General features: G+C 36.3%; 1 protein-coding gene across 1 annotated transcript in view; it reads left to right on the top strand.

The window, feature by feature from the left end:
* Brwd3 (bromodomain and WD repeat domain containing 3) overlaps positions 1-11,546 on the top strand; it is a 109,632-nt gene extending 98,086 nt beyond the window's left edge. Inside the window, exons 38-41 of the mRNA XM_090326591.1 lie at positions 847-1,010; positions 1,363-1,460; positions 2,070-2,228; positions 4,970-11,546. Of these exons, the coding sequence (XP_090182717.1) occupies positions 847-1,010; positions 1,363-1,460; positions 2,070-2,228; positions 4,970-5,718 (1,170 nt within the window). The 3' untranslated portion in view covers positions 5,719-11,546. The remainder of the gene's footprint in view (positions 1-846; positions 1,011-1,362; positions 1,461-2,069; positions 2,229-4,969) is intronic.
* The last annotated feature ends 4,846 nt before the right edge of the window (positions 11,547-16,392 follow it).

Raw genomic sequence — 16,392 nt, 5'->3', positions numbered from 1 at the left:
TAAAATTTCCTTATACAATGTACAAAGGTCTTTTTTGCTAATTTCACAGCCATAACCATTGTTTTCAAATGTATTAATGAATTCTTTTTAGTGAAAATAATATTCCTCAGAAGAACTTTTCAAATAGTGTGTATTTTGAACTGCAATCCTTGTATCTTAGCCTCCTGAGTAGCTAGGATTACAGGCATGAGCTACTGTGCCTGGCAATAGTATGTATTTTTATCTGGAACAAGTGATGCTGATATTTATCAGCTGTGAGTTTTGTTATTGCTGTTGATTTTGTTGTTGTTGGGGTTTCTTTTGACTGGTCCTGGGGCTTGAACTCTGGGCTTGGGCCCTGTCCATGAACATCATTTACTCAAGACTAGTGCTCTGTTTCTTGAGCCACAAGACCAATTCCAGCTTTTTCTGTGTCACATGGCACTGGGTGCAGTGGCTCACGTCTGTAATCCTAGCTTCTCAGGAGGCTGAGATCTGAGCATCAAGGTTCAAAGCCAGCCCGGGCACTGAAGTAGGGGCACTAAAGGATGTGACACTCTTATCTCCAATAAATCACTAGAAAATGGAAGTGGAGCTGTGACTCAAGGGATAGGATAGTAGCCTTGAGCTGAAGAGCTCAGGGGCAGCGCCCAGGCCCAGAGTTCAAGCCCCATAACCCCCCCCACCCACCCACACACACACAAATAGTCACACGACCTTTCCTGCCCGGGCTTGTTTCAAACTTCGATCATCAGATCTCAGCCTCCTGAGGAGCTAGGGTTACAAGCATAAGCTCCAGGCTTGTATATTTTTTTATATAATTAAATTAGCTGGTAAACCCTGACTATAAGTTCTTACATTTTTCAGATCTATAGCATGACACTGCGATTATCTGCCTTATTTGAAAATCATATTAAAATTATCATCTCTGAATATAAGTCAGCAATGCAGAGCCAGAAGAGGAGAAGGCCTCGATACAGAAAACGTCTGAGAAGCAGCAGTAGTTCATTATCAAGTAGCAGAGCTCCTAGGTATATTACGTTGGTGAAACATTTTATCTTAAAGTGTTTTGAATGCATTCATTGCCCCATTTCTCAAAATTTATTAATAATTAGAGAAAGTCCCAAGAGACCTTTATTTAAAACTCCTTTGCCAATGAAAAGGTGGGTGCAGTAACAGAAAATACTGTATATGTGGATTTTAAATGGCCAAAACTAAAAAAAATTAGTGATTAAAGTTTAACTGACAAATTACCAATTTGGAATGTCTCAGTTGAACGTTAGGCATTTTTTAATTTCTACAGCGTAGTCATATTCCATGCTGTCTATTTTAATGAGTTACTAGCAGCAAAAATACTCATCATTATGCATTTTTTACTTGCAGTCCAAAAGGGAAACAGAAGCAAATAAAGTTACAGCCTAAAAGTGACCAGAATACCTCAGTGTCTTATGCCAGAACTAGCTCTCCTTTCTCATCTCCTGGTAAATATATGTTATTTTTATTTCTAAGTTTAATATCAATATCAACTGTATAGAAGGTAGTATGATTTTTATACTGCCAAAAGGAAGAGATTGGAATTTAGAAAATAGTATTTTGTTCACAATTCCATGTATTAGTTATGGCTCTGGGTAAAATATTAGGAAATAAGACTTATGGAGTTTACTGCTCAGGCTAACTTCAAACGACTGGCTTGCATGGATTTTAATATTTATAACATATCTGAGAATTCATGTATAATATGTTTATTAGTATAACCCATGAGTATTCAATATGTATTGGAGGTATTTACGTGCTCAGGTTTTTCTGGCATTTTGTACTTGCATAGGTATGTTCATAAAGCAATTTAATTACATTTTTTAGACAAGTTCTTGCTATGTATCCCAGGTAGGTTAAAAATACATTTGCCTCCACTTCACAAGTTCTGATATTCCAGACATGAAACACTAAGCCTAGTCCCTTGTTTTCTTTTCAAAAAAAACTTGTGTTTTTAAGTAAAAACATGTTTACTTTCAGTAAAATAACAGAAAAATACTTTTCAAATCAGGGTAGAAATTAATTTCTATTAACATTACAACCTTCTGAAATGCAAGTTTCAGATACTGCTGAAGGACTTTCAGTATATCTTATTGATGATGAACTAGATGGGCCATTTTCTCCATCAAGTGTAAGTGGATATGGCCGAAGTGGAAGTAGCCATGACGCAGGGAAAGCCAAATCCTTTCGGAATAGAATTGCACCAGTTAAACAAGGTAGGAAATAACTATGGGACTCATTATTTGTTTTATTTATTTGATAATTTTTTTATCATTATTATAAGATAATATACAGAGGTCTTAAATCAACTTTAGGGGACATTTCGGACTATCTCCTCCCTTCCCTTGTTCTCTCCAAGTTTTTTCCTTACCATTCCCACTCACAAACTTGTATAGTTCATTTTTTAAAATGGTGTCTTGTGAATACTACTGCTGCATCTTTCTTCACCATTATTACATTTTATGATGAAAGATGAGTCCAAAAACTGATGTAGTAAACATGCTACAAACTTGAGCTGTAGAGCTCAGGAACATCACTGAGGCCCAGAGTTCAAGCCTAATCTTTGACCAAAAAACAAACAAACAAACAAACACTAACCCAGTAGTTTTGCTTAGTGGTAGAGTGCTTGCCTTGCATGCATGAAGTCCCAGGTTCAATTCCTTGGTACAACATACATAGAAATGGTGCTGTGGCTCAAGTGGTAGACCTCTAGTATTGAGAAAAGCCCAAGGACTGCTCAGGCCTTGAGTTCAGGCCCCAGGATTGGCAAAACTAAAATCTTTTTTACTTAATGAAGATTTTTAATGTGACTCAGCTAGGGCTTCGTGTCTACAGCTAGGAGCCACACGTTAGTATATTTCTGGTAACTATTCTGAAACATACTTTAGTATTTCAAAATGTAAAATGAAATGATTAGGGAGAAAAACCAAGCAAGGAAGGCTTTTCCCAATAACATAGGAGCCAGACTATTAAAACTTTTCACATATTAACCATGTTAATAAAGGGGAAAAAATTCTAAAATACTCTTTAAATAAATGCTAAATTTCCTAAGGGTATTCCAGTAAAAAAATGGGCCAAAGACTTAAAGAGAGTCTTGTATGAAGAAGAAACCAAAATGGCCTATAGACACATGAAGAAATGCTCAACATCTCTGGTCATAAAAGAAATGCAAATCAAAGCAACGCTAAGATTCTACCTCACTCCAGTTAGAATGGCCAGGATCAGGAAAACTAATAACAACAGATGCTGGAGGGGATGTGGCCAGGAGGGATCACTACTACACTGTTGGTGGGAGTGCAAACTCGTTCAACCACTATGGAAAGCAGTATGGCAGTGCCTCAAAAGGCTAAACATAGAGCTCCCTTATGACCCAGCAATTCCACTACTTGGCATTTACCCAACCATCCAGAAACTAGGGCATACTAAATCCACTAGCACAACAATGTTCATTGCAGCATTATTCACCATAGCAAAGATATGGAACCAACCTAGATGTCCCTCAGTTGATGAGTGGATCAACAAGATGTGGTATTTGTACACAATGGAATTCTATGCTGCTGTCAGAAAAAATGACATTGCCCCATTTGTTAGGAAATGGAAAGACTTAGAAAAAATCATATTAAGTGAAGTAAGCCAGACTCAAAGGAACTTAGGCTCAATGGTTTCCCTCATTTGTCATAATCAGTAGAAACCTTGGGCTTGACTAGCACAGATTTGCAATAGAGCAAAACCTTGATAAGGCCATATAGTATGAAGCTAATTGAAAGGACCTCCAGGTTACTGAAACAAAAGCCATATAATGAATGATTGTTGTCCTTAATGTACTATGTTATCTCTCATCTCTTTTGCTGTCCCTTGGTTATATCATATTGTCGAAGTATCTTACTTTGTTATCTGATATATTTGATATATTTGTATTTGGTTATTTGAAATTGGATAGGAAGGGTGAAAACCAAGATGGGGGGCTGGGGGGGAGGGTAATGGGTACCAAGACATGTGAAAGGGTATCAATGTATATGAATTAATGCACCTTCTATCTGGCAAATATCATGTAACCCTTTTATTACAATAAAAATATTAAAAAATAAATGAATAAAATATATGAGATGAATTTTTTAAATATATACTATATAAAAAAGAAAAAAATGGCCTATGTTGAAAACTGATACTTTTCTGTCTTCCTATATACTCTAGCTATATAGCTCAGATAGTATCTCTTAAGCCTGTTATGTCAACAAACCAGTGGCTTTCTCAATGTACCCTGCCCATTTCTGTAGAATCTTCATAGGTACTTCAGGAAATTTCAGAAGTGCCTTTTCCATTTAACTAGTACAACTGATTTTTATTTTGTATAATGAGCTATCACCACTAAAAAAATAAATTGTGGCCGGGAATTTGGCCTAGTGGTTAAAGTGCTTACCTAGCATGCACAAAGACCCGGGTTCTATTCCTTGGTACCACATATATAGAAAAAGCCGGAAGTGGTGCTGAGGCTCAAGTGGTAGAGTTCTAGCCTTGAGAAAGTCCAAGGACAGTGCTCAGGCCCTGAGCTCAAGCCCAGGACTGGCAAAAAAAAATAAAAATAAATAAATAAATTGTAAGAGCAAAGATTTTGTTCCCTTCATAGCCATATCCAATCTTCTAGGAGTGCCTGACCTGTAGTAGATAATTGGTAAATATTTTGTGAGTGACTGAGTGGAACCATTGATTCATGTTATTACACAATTCTGGCTAGATAACCTCACCAGCTGACAATCTGTCTCATATTCCCTGCCACCTAATAAAGAGCCAGATCAAAATGTCAGTATCTTCCATTTCACAAGTCCCTTACTTATTCCAACATGTCATCCTATTTATTTTGGGGCACTAGTTTTGTAAATAAACTGTTTTTCTTCTCAACGAAAATGACCATCATATCAGTGCCAAAATTTAACTTGAAAAAATTCTTTTGATTTAGATCACTCCAGTGACGGACCTCTAACAAATGGTGATGGCAGAGAAACCTGGCCAGGAATAAAGAGAAAACTTAGTGCATCTGAAGAAGATGAAAGCGTGGGAGAAGAAAAATCAAAAGAAGCAAAAGAGAAATCCCATCTATCCTCCTCAGAGAGTGGAGAGTTAGGATCCAGTTTAAGTTCAGAAAGTACGTGTGGTTCTGATTCGGACTCTGAATCAACTTCCAGAACAGATCAAGATTATGTAGACGGAGACCATGACTATAGCAAATTCATACAAACTAGACCTAAAAGAAAACTCAGAAAACAGTATGCCAATGGAAAAAGAAACTGGAAGATGAGAGGCACAGGAGGAAGAGGCAGATGGGGCAGATGGGGAAGATGGAGTAGAGGAGGCAGAGGGAGAGGAGGCAGAGGGAGAGGAGGTCGAGGAAGAGGTAGTAGTAGTACAAGGGGCAGAGGGAGAGGGAGAGGTGGAAGGGGTACATCTAGAGGAGCCACCAGAGCAGCCAAACGAGCACGTATCACAGATGACGAATTCGATACCATGTTTTCGGGACGTTTCAGTAGACTGCCTCGAATTAAAACAAGAAACCAAGGCAGGAGGACTGTTTTATACAATGATGATTCTGATAATGATAATTTTGTGTCCACTGAAGATCCTCTGAATCTTGGTACATCCAGGTCAGGAAGAGTACGAAAAATGACAGAAAAAGCCAGGGTTAGCCATCTTATGGGATGGAATTACTAACAATAAATGTAGAATAATTTTAAAAAAATTCAATGGCCTTCTACTGCAGGGAATTACCAGGAAATATTCAAAGCAAGTTGTGTGGGGACTTCTGCTTCCTTTCACATTGGTGCTTTTTCCATTATGCCAGTATATATTTGTTTCAAGACTATTGATCTCCACACTTCATTTGTCCAAACAAGCCTTACTCATTGGGCCTTAAATTTAAAAAAAAATCTGCCCACATACATAAACCCACGTGTGTACACACACACACACACACACACACACACACACACCCCAGACACACTACAGATTTACTACATTAAAGGAGCATTCCGCTTCTTAAGAGTAGCATGACATTTTTATTGCAATGGAATATCCCTCTTTTGCTTTTGTATCACAGACGTATAGCACCTTCTTACAGAGTTTTATATAGTTTGTTTTTTGCCATTTTGATTCCTATACCCAGTAATAATAACTTTTGCACAATACACCAATCCTAAAGGCAGCTATTAAATGTTTACAGTTTCTATATTGTAAGAATGATCTGGATTATTTTACGCTTCCCAGGCCAAACTTTCACGAACTGTACTGAACTGAAGTATATATTTATACTGCAGTTTTTTGGGGGGTTGGGGGAATCTTGATAAGCTTTTCATTGATTTGCTTAATTCACGTTAAAGGTGAGAAAGGGTTGGTGCCTTGTAAATATGTAGCAAATCATTGTGGTGTGTCCTGATGTGTGCATTAACTTTATTAAAAGAGAATACTTGAGGTATCAATCTAGACAAGGTGCCAAATGCAAAAGTTTCTTGCATCCATTTTCTTTTTTTCTGTTATATTTTATTGCATTAGTAGAACTGTGTAGCTTAAAGAATAACTTAAACATTTGAAAAATCCTCATCCACAAAGAATAACTCTGAATAGTAGCTAAGCTACCTCTATTAACTACAACTACTGGAAAATAGATGCTGTTACTCATGACTAAAGAGAAATAGAACAAGCTTGGTGGTAGGAATGAATACACTTTAAGTTATAAGCTGAAAGGTTGTTAATAATCATATTGGCTCTCAAATCAATAGCATTTCCTAAGTATCATATGCTCTACCATAGGCTTTCTTAGAACATATTTGTGTGAGTAGACTTGGGCTACTGCTTGTATTTCTGCTACCACTTACTTTTTTTTCTAACCAGCTGTGAGTTACTACTTTTCTTTTGAATCTTAATATGGAACCAAACACCTAATTTGAGTTGGAATGCTTTGGCTAGCTCATACTTTGAACCACCATTAATAAGTTTCTGCTTTTTACCATTCCAAAGGGTCCTGTTTTAGTCTTCTAGCAAAGGACCTCATTGCACTGCTCACAGATACTTTGAATCATTATTTTATTGAGAAATCTTTAAAACCTTTATGTTCTTGTTTACAGCAGTAGAGTGCACATGATTCCATAACTGAGCTTAAGCTCCAAGTTCATTTTGACCCCTCAAATTTGGGATCTCAGATTTGTTAGTGATGGTGATCTTTCTTTTTGACATCACCTGTGTTGCACTTAGATCATACTTGTGTGATAAAACAGACTTCTTAATGTAAACCTAATTATCCCAGGATATTTATTGAGCTCATGTGTTTGTCTCATGCTTTCAGTCATTTCATGCATCTGAAAATCCTTAAGTACACAGGAAGGAGTACACACATAACTTTGCTTTTGGGGATGGGATGGGGGGTTACTCTTGAGCTAACATCTTTAAGCAATTTTCACTTGCAGTAGAAATGATGTTCAGGCTTTAAGAAAGTATTGTGAATTGTTTATGGCACTAACTGCTGTTAATAGCTTGTAGATCAAGGTGATATTTTTTGTTGTGGTCTTTTTTTTTCCTAAACCAAAATTGTTTCTGGTTATAACTCAGCTGCCATTTCTATCCATAAGTATAGGTTCAAAACATTCTTATTTGAAATTCTACATTTGATTTTTTTTTTGCTAAAGTATACTATTGCATTTATCCATCTAGGACATTTACATTAAATTGTGCCTATATTTTCCTGGAATCAAGAACTCTTTGGCCTACCCTAATCAAAGTGTCATAGTTGCTTAAATTCCTGAATATACCCAAATGTGTATCATATATATCATTGTAGTGTGGAATTATTTTTTTTGTTGCCATTCTTCTATGAAGAGCTGACCTCTTGAAATGTAGAAGAATTGCCATTGTGTGATCTTTAGCTATCTGGAGCTTTATTTATAATTTATTTTGAAAAATAAAAATGCCACATTTATTCCAAAATGTCAAGATTTCCTAGATTTAGGTAATTAGAATATTAAGGCTGGAGACATTTTTAAGCATATTTTATATGTAGTGAAATACTGTGAAAATACTTAGTAAACAGCATTTTGCTGTAATGTTGATTTCAGTTCTTAGGATTTAAAGAGTTAGTCATCAGGGTATGTTAGATGAGCATATAGTGATCATTATTAAAAAATTTCTGTTTGCATGCAAATTATTTTGGCAAGTGTGACAATAAACCTGGGAGATAGTATTTTTTGTTTTTATTTGGATGTCCCGCTCCAATTTATACATTGCTTTTTTTTTAGAAATACCACCTTCTGTGAATGTGTTATGATTTGTATCACATTGAATACTTTATTATTTTACCTTTTTAGAGGCCCCTAAGACCTAAATAAGATCTGGGTTCAGCAATAGCAAAGCAATTAGGAAATAAGCTAAGAATTCTAAGAAAAACCACTGTTACATTAGACTCATGAGAGCATACACATGTATAAGCCTAATCCTATGCTAGATATGAATAGTCAGTAAGCTGTAATATTTATCATGAATGCTAATAATGTTTAAATTCCTAAGACCTTAGCATGTGTATATATTTATAAAAACGGATTCATGTCTTCTATGGCTTTGCTGTATGTATCTCATCCAGCAGTAGGATGCTCTCCCAGTCAGTAACCTACTAGCCTAATGACTAAATTTGTTTTTGTACATGTATGTGTGTAGTTGTATGTATGTAGCTTTTATTTCCAATTTGACATAACGTATCTCAGACATTAAAAAAGAGAATATTTTATATGGAGGACCCTGTCTACCAATTCTTTGCTCTTAGCCTGTGTGTTTTCTAATGCTTGATCATGCATTTCATTATGCCTTCCAGATAACCACCAGGTTTTTATCATGTATCTGTGTTCTTCTGTTTCAATTGCCCTTTTGTTTATTTTTCCCTTTCTTTCTCAAGAAAATCAGGCTTGTTCTAGAATTCTTAGGTACAGCACTTTGACCCAGAGGAAGAGAAGCTGGGTAATATAATTCAGCACAATTTTGTGCCCATATATCTAACTGAAACTTCCAGCATTTTGAAGTACACTTGAATGATTTATCTTCTGTTGTTTTTAGTTGAATCCTGTAGCAATTGTCATCAGAGTGATTGAAAGATGTGAATGGCACTTGTAACTTTTGATACAACTTTTTTGAGCATTTTTCAAAATTTGTATGTGGTTACAGACACCTAATTACTTCTGTATCTCGGGAATCATTAATGCACATTTGCCAACTGGTATTTCAAAGTTGGAATTTTCACATATAAAAAGAAGACAAATTATATGTAATTTTCATTATACCTTGATATCCAGCCTATTAAACAACAGTAATATTTTTAAATCTGAAAGAAGTAGTGTAGTTCTGGGGGAAGGGATGGAATTATAACCATTACAGTCTAGTGTTTTAAGTGGTAACTCCATCCCTAACATTTTTGTGGTACATGAGGCTTTATTATTAATATTTCACTGAAAATAAGAGTATTCTGAGATCACGTTTGAGGTTTGTTTAAAAATCATTGGGACAATGTTTTCATTCTTTGCTTGCTCTTCATCCTTTCTCAAAATTTTCTTATCAAGATTTGGTTACCAATTTACAAAGTTTTGGTTAAAATCCAATATAAAGTTAAATTTTTTCATGGTGCTGTATTTTGTGAAATATTGATAGCACTCAGGTTTCTTGATATTTATTTCTTATATAGCCTTATCCTTAATGATTTCTTTTTCATCTTTCCTCTTCTGCTTCCTTTTATTCTCACTTCTCTTTCTGTGATGAAGACTACACCTAACATAGCACACTTCCAAAAAGACTGGAAATTTCTGATTCATTGATGGGAGAAGTATAGTAGAAAGGCCCTGCAGTTTAGAGTTAAGGTGTGTTTATTTATATGTATTCCCATTTGTTACTCTTATACCTATCTAGAATGAGACTTTGACATCTAAAAGCATGATAAGTATTTTCTAAAAAAAAACTTGATACATATTGATATCGCCATTGGTAATTGACTTTTTTTAAATTGCCTACAGAAATACCTAGAAACCCAGTTGGGAAATGTTTAGGTCACCAAGTACACAGATAGTACTACACATGTTGATTCTTTAAACAATACTGTGGTGATGGCAATCAATAATTTATTTCTTTGTCCTGTAACTTATCATCGTTTTTTGTAATCCTTTACACAGTATTAATGAAACTGTATTTTATGTTTGTTCTTAGTATCCATAAGTTTAAAGATGGAAAAAATTCAGTTAATAGTTGATGTGATGTTGTATATGGGCAAAATGTCCATTGAACTAAAATTCAGTGAAAAAAAAGGTGAACTAAAGTGGCTTGGTTTATAAAAGATGTTTTATTTGGCAGTTGTCAGTTCTTATAAGCAATTACCTTCAAGAAAAAACTGGACTAATTCGTTGCCATTCTTTATGGGATGTTTACAATAAAATTCCAAGTTGTTTGGAATCGATTGCACTCTTGCTTTATGCCTTAACTCATGTATCTGAGATAAATGAAGCAGAAAAAAATGTGGAATTACCTTTCTATTATCCAGCTTCAGTGATTGTAACATGTAATTCTTCAGTCTTTTCATTCTTGTTTCTTTGTCATAGAATCTTTTTGCTACCATTTTTTTAATCTGAAAATAATAGGGTGTTTCATATAAAAGAAAATATTTTCTCTAGTTATTTTCTTTTGGTCACTTAAAAGTAATAAATATGATGTTAATACTTCAAATGTGGGCTGCTTGGTGCCTTCAATAGCAGCCTGCAACTCACTACTACTCAGTTATTTGTTTTGTAGAGCTTTTCAAAGAAGGTAGATTTCTAATATATTTATGGTTTATAAATTTTAGCAGTTGAGCTATGGATCCCTAACATTTTTTTTTATTTGTGGTCAAATTGATTACAAACTTGAAGTATATTGTAAATGGTGCTTTCATTCACTGTAAGTGTAGGACAGAGAGAAATGATAGGTGGATTTTGAACCTGGATATGAATGCCCTAATAGGAACATTCATCCCAGTTCTAAGCCTCTATAGTTACACAGAATTATCCCAATGGCAAGAATTCCTACAGGTTGAACACCAATAAGCTGAATAAAGACTGCATCTTTTATAAATAAATATGCTATTATTTTGTGTCTACAGTTAGGAAATAAAGATACCTAAGAATAGATCACCTTGTCCTTCTAGCATAGTGAGTTTCCATTGGCTATGAAACTAGCCAGTTTTACTCAATACACAGATTGAGGTGGAGATGCGTGTTTAATATTTTTTGTGTAGTTGCTTGGTTTGTTAAAGACAGCCCGTTCTAAAGATGTAAATATGTTACATTAAATTTAACTGTTAGCAGGCTTGTTTATCCTCTAGGTTTTTAAAAAATAGAAATATTAAAGAATTTGTATGATAATATTTACAAGGTCATTTTTCCTAGTTGAGAAAATCAATAAAAACTGCTCTCTGCCCTCTCAGACACCATCAGCGACTTAAAGCTACTTTCCAAAAACTTCGTAAAAATAAATTGAAACCAATATACTGAGCCTGTGAGTTGATTATTTTTAAATGGGACTTTCCGTGGAATAGTTCAGCCCATATACTTACACTTGTGATCTTAAGGCTTTTAAGTACCTAAAGATTTGTTTTTACGCTCTTTAATACTGAGTATCACCAAACACAACATTAAATAAAATGAAATTTTATCTCAAAAAATGGTTTTGGGAGTAACCAGATTTTTTTCTCTATAACTTTTACTAGATTTTCCTTGTCCTCTTTGACAATTTTCTCCATTTAAACACCAAAAATCCAGAAGTGGATCTGTGGCTCAAGTGGCAGAATGCTAGCCTTGAGCAAAAATGATCAGAGTTAAGCCCTAGGGAAGGCACACAAAAAATCCCCAATATTTTAAATTGCTTAGTTTAGGCCAATGGACAAGGCTTATGTGTAGGGATGGATTGTAGCTGTTTTATCGTGTTTTCTAGTTAGAACTGATAATATTTTATATTATTAACCTAAAATAATGAAGTAGTTTCCATTAATATATATTAAAGATAATTTGGCTGGGCTCTGGTGGTTCATGTCTGTCATCCTAACTGCTCAAGAGGCTTAAGATGAGATCTGAGTATCACAGTTCAAAAGCCTATCCAGGCAGGAAACTCCCTGAGACCCTTTATCTCTTATTAACCACCAGAAAATGAGAAGTGAGGCTATGGCTCAAAGTGGTAAAGCCCTAGCCTTTAATAAAACAGCTCAGGGAGAGTGCCCTAGTTCAAGCCCTACAACCGACCAGTGTCCTCCCCCCCACTCCACTTTACTTCTGGAATTACGCTATGGAGCAATTTGCTGATATTCTCAGTCACTACATTAACAAACATGCAGTCTTAGAGATCAGCCATTTTAAGTTTAAATGCGGTTAGTAGTTTTCATTCTAAAGATAACTATTAAAGCCAAATAAGCTGGATTCTTGTGGCTAACTCCTATAATTCCAGTGACTATAGAGGATGGGATCTGACAAATTGTAAGCCAGCCTTGGCAGACAGATCTGGGAGACCAGAAAAAACTAGAAATGGGCGTGTTGCTCAAGTAGTAGAGCACTATAAAAGCCATGAGTACAAAGAACTAGTATCAGCACACACACAAAGGAAAAGCCAAACTTTTGTTGAAGATACATTTCTGCTTTCTGGTTACTTCAAAAGTTTAAGATTCATGTAACTACTGTTCAAATAAGTAATCTTTTTTTTTGTCAGTCATGGAGCTTGAACTCAGGGCCTGGGCACTGTCCTTGAGCTTAAGGCTAATCCTCTATCACGTTGAGCCACAGTGCCACTTCTGGTTTTCTGGTGGTTAAAGAATCACACGAACTTTTGTGCTGGGGCTGGCTTTGAACCATGATCCTCAGATCTCAGCCTCCTGAGTACCTATGATTACAAGCATGAGCCACCAGTGCCTGGCTTCAAATAAGTAATCTTTTATCACTTTGTTTATAATTGCCCAAGCTGAATTGTCACATCTGAGATGCATCATATTAAATTGATTTATTTGGCATTTTCATTCATAGACATTACTGACCAGTAAGAGCTTGTAGCCCACACTCTTTAGTGGTATGAAATGGCTGCAGGAGGGGGTAGGGTGTGGTTCAGGTGATCCGAGCACCTGACTAACAAGCAGGAAGTCCTGCATTCAAACGCCAATGCAACCAAGAAGTGGGAGAATGACTGCAAGAGCTTGGCATTGTATGTGCCAGAATGAGAGGCTGAGGAAGCAAGATTGTGAGTTCGAGACCAGCCTGGGCTATGTGTCAGGATGTTACTTAAGTGAGCCTGGGCAGAAAACTAACAAATTCACATCTTCAATTAACTAGCAAAATATCAAACTGGTGGTAGGGCTCAAGTGAGAGTGCCAGCATGGGCAAAGAAAAGCTGAGTAAAAACAGGAGGCTAGGTGTTCCCAATGGTATAAAAATTTGTGTTGTCATTATTCTTCATCAACTTTAATTTGACTTCTGAGAGAGGAGAGGAATGGATGATAAAGTGTCTGCAGGAAGGCATAACTATCAGTAAATTCTACTTTTTTGTTGAGAAAAATTAGTTTCAGTGAAATCAAGTACTTTCCCTAGGGTCCATGGCTAGTAAATAGAAAAGCACCAAATTACAGAATCAAATTTAATATACTGCATTTCAAACTACAAAAATGAAGTAAAGATCTTTTTTTTGACAGTCCTGAGGCTTGAACTCAGGGCCTGGGCACAGTCCCTGAGCTCTTCAACTCCAGGCTACCATCGTACCTCTTGAGCCACAGCACCACTTCCCATGTTTTAATTGGGAAGTTACTTCTAATATGTTTAGGTCTCAAACTTGAGCACAGCAGTTTGGGCTACCTGAATATATCTATCGTAATATTCCTGCATTGGAGTTTGAACTGAACACCTAGTTGTTCTTGCTCTGCTCATGCTCTGTCAGCCATGTGAGCCACACTTTCTGTCTAGTATTTTTTTCTTTCCTTTTTTTTGATAGTGGTGGGTCTTGAACTCAGGGCCTGGGCACAGTTCCTGAGTCTTTTTGTGTCTAGTGCTCTACCACTTGAGTTACATCACCACTATGGTTTTTGAGTGATTAATTAGAGATGAGTCTCTTGAGGACTTTTCTGCCCAAATTGGCTTGGAACTGTGATCCTCAAATCTCAGATTCCCGAGTAGCTAGGTTTACAGGTGTGAGCCACTGAAAGAAAGATAGCCTAGCTTTCTTTGTTTGTAATTTTGGAGATGAAGTCTAATGGACTTTTCTGCACAGGCTGTCTTTGAACCACAATCCCTCAGATCTCCACATTCTGAGTATTTAGATTTATAGGCATGAGCCACCAGAACTCTGCCTGTTTTATGCTATTTAGACATCATTCTGTTACCTCTTCTGGTAATGCTGCTTCACTATCTCTCTTTAAATGAAAGGAGCCTGACTTGGAGTCAAGTACTGTAATATTTGCAAGAGTTAAGAAGAAAGTAAAGCTTAAAGAAAACCTTTGGATCTTAGTCCATCTTAACTAGAGAAGGAAGGGTTAATAATGGATGAAAGCTAGGCACTCATGGCTCATACCTGTAATCCTAGCTACTCAGAGAAAGCTGAGGCCTATGGATTGTAGTTCAAACCAGCCCTGGCAGGAAAGGCCATTAGACTCTTCAATTAACCAGCAAAGGAAAGAGAAGAGCTGAAATTGGACTATGGCTGAAGTAGTAGTAGAGTGCTGCTATCTTTGAGAGAAAAAGTTTATAAAACTGCTCCCTGGACCTGGGTTTGGTGCCATGACAGGCACCAAAAACAAAAGAGAGAAATGAAAGTGTTCAATGCTTGGCTATAAATTGTATTTTAAGTATAGCAACTAAGGATTTAAAAATCACACTGGTTGGGGCTGGGAGTTTGGCCTAGTGGTAGAGTGCTTGCCTAGCATGCACAAAGGCCAGGGTACGATTCTTCGGTACTACATACACAGAAAAAGCCAGAAGTGGTTCTGTGGCTCAAGTGATAGAGCTCTAGCCTTGAGAAAACCCCCAAAATGGTGCTCAGGCCCTAAGGTCAAGCCCCAGTACTGACAAAAAAAAATCACTGGAGAAAAGTTTGGGGAAGCCCCTGAGTTTCTTGTGTGTTGGAATGGATGGAGGCAGAGAGTTTTCCAAGTGAGAATTAGTAGCCACTAGTAGTCATTTTACTGTAATAATTGTTGTATTAGTAATAACAATTATGTTCCTTGAGTTTGCAAACCTATTACAAAATATTATTAACCCATTTCACGATGAGAAACATGAGGTATAGGAAAACAAAAAGAAGTGTTGATGTTGATGCTGGTAATAAATGAAATGGCAGAATTGACAGATGTGTTTTAACAGTGTATGTGCTTAAATGATACACTTCCCATCGGGCTGACTTTAATCTGAGCTCCTTTGGTCTTGGTTTCAGTCACCTTTAGCTGTGTAAGACTGAAAAGAAGCATTGACTAAGAACCACATGGTTCTGTGTTTTCAAATTCCTTGCTTTCTTTGTTCTGTTTATATCCTCCTAGTCTGTGAACCATACTTCTACCAAAGGTATGATTGTTTTAGACTTGATAGACTCTACAGCATATGGGTTTAGCGTTACTTGAAGGCAAACATTCACATCTGAACTGCTTTAGGAGGCCTGTTTTCATAAGGGATGGTTCACTAAGTGCAGTTTAGGAAATATAAAAAGTAATTTACAATATTCACTAATGGCATGACAATGTGAGTGATTCCAATGACTAAAAGCCAGTGATGGAAAGTATGTGGGAAAAAATTCTTTTTTTTATTTTTTTAAAATATTTTTATTGTAATTAATAAAAGGGTTACATGATATTTGCCAGATTGAAGGTGCATTAATTCACATACATTGATACCCTTTCACATGTCTTGGTCCCCATTACCCTCCCCCCAACCTCCCCATCTTGGTTTCCCCCCCTTTCCTATCCAATTTCAAGTAACCAAATACAAATATAGCCAATATGTCAGATAACAATATGAGGTAACCAAGGGACAGCAAAAGAGATGAGAGATAACATAGTACATTAAGGACAACAATCATTCATTATATAGCTTTAGTTTCAATATCCTAGAGGTCCTTTCAATTAGCTTCATACTATATGGCCTTATGTATCAAGGTTTTGCTCTATTGCAAATCTCTGCTAGTAGAGTCCAAGGTTTCTACTGATTATGATGAATGAGGGAAACCATTGAGCCTAAGTTCCTTTGAGTCTGGCTTACTTCACTTAATATGATTTTTTCTAGGTCTTTCCATTTCCTAACAAATGGAGCGATGTCGTTTTTTCTGACAGCAGCATAGAATTCCATTGTGTACAAATACCACAACTTGTTGATCCAC

Source organism: Megascapheus bottae, chromosome X, assembly GCF_031878675.1.
Source record: "Megascapheus bottae isolate mThoBot1 chromosome X, mThoBot2.hap1, whole genome shotgun sequence".
Lineage (NCBI taxonomy): Eukaryota > Metazoa > Chordata > Mammalia > Rodentia > Geomyidae > Megascapheus > Megascapheus bottae.
Note: the sequence above shows the minus strand (reverse complement) of the source record. Positions and strands in the feature narration are given on the sequence as shown.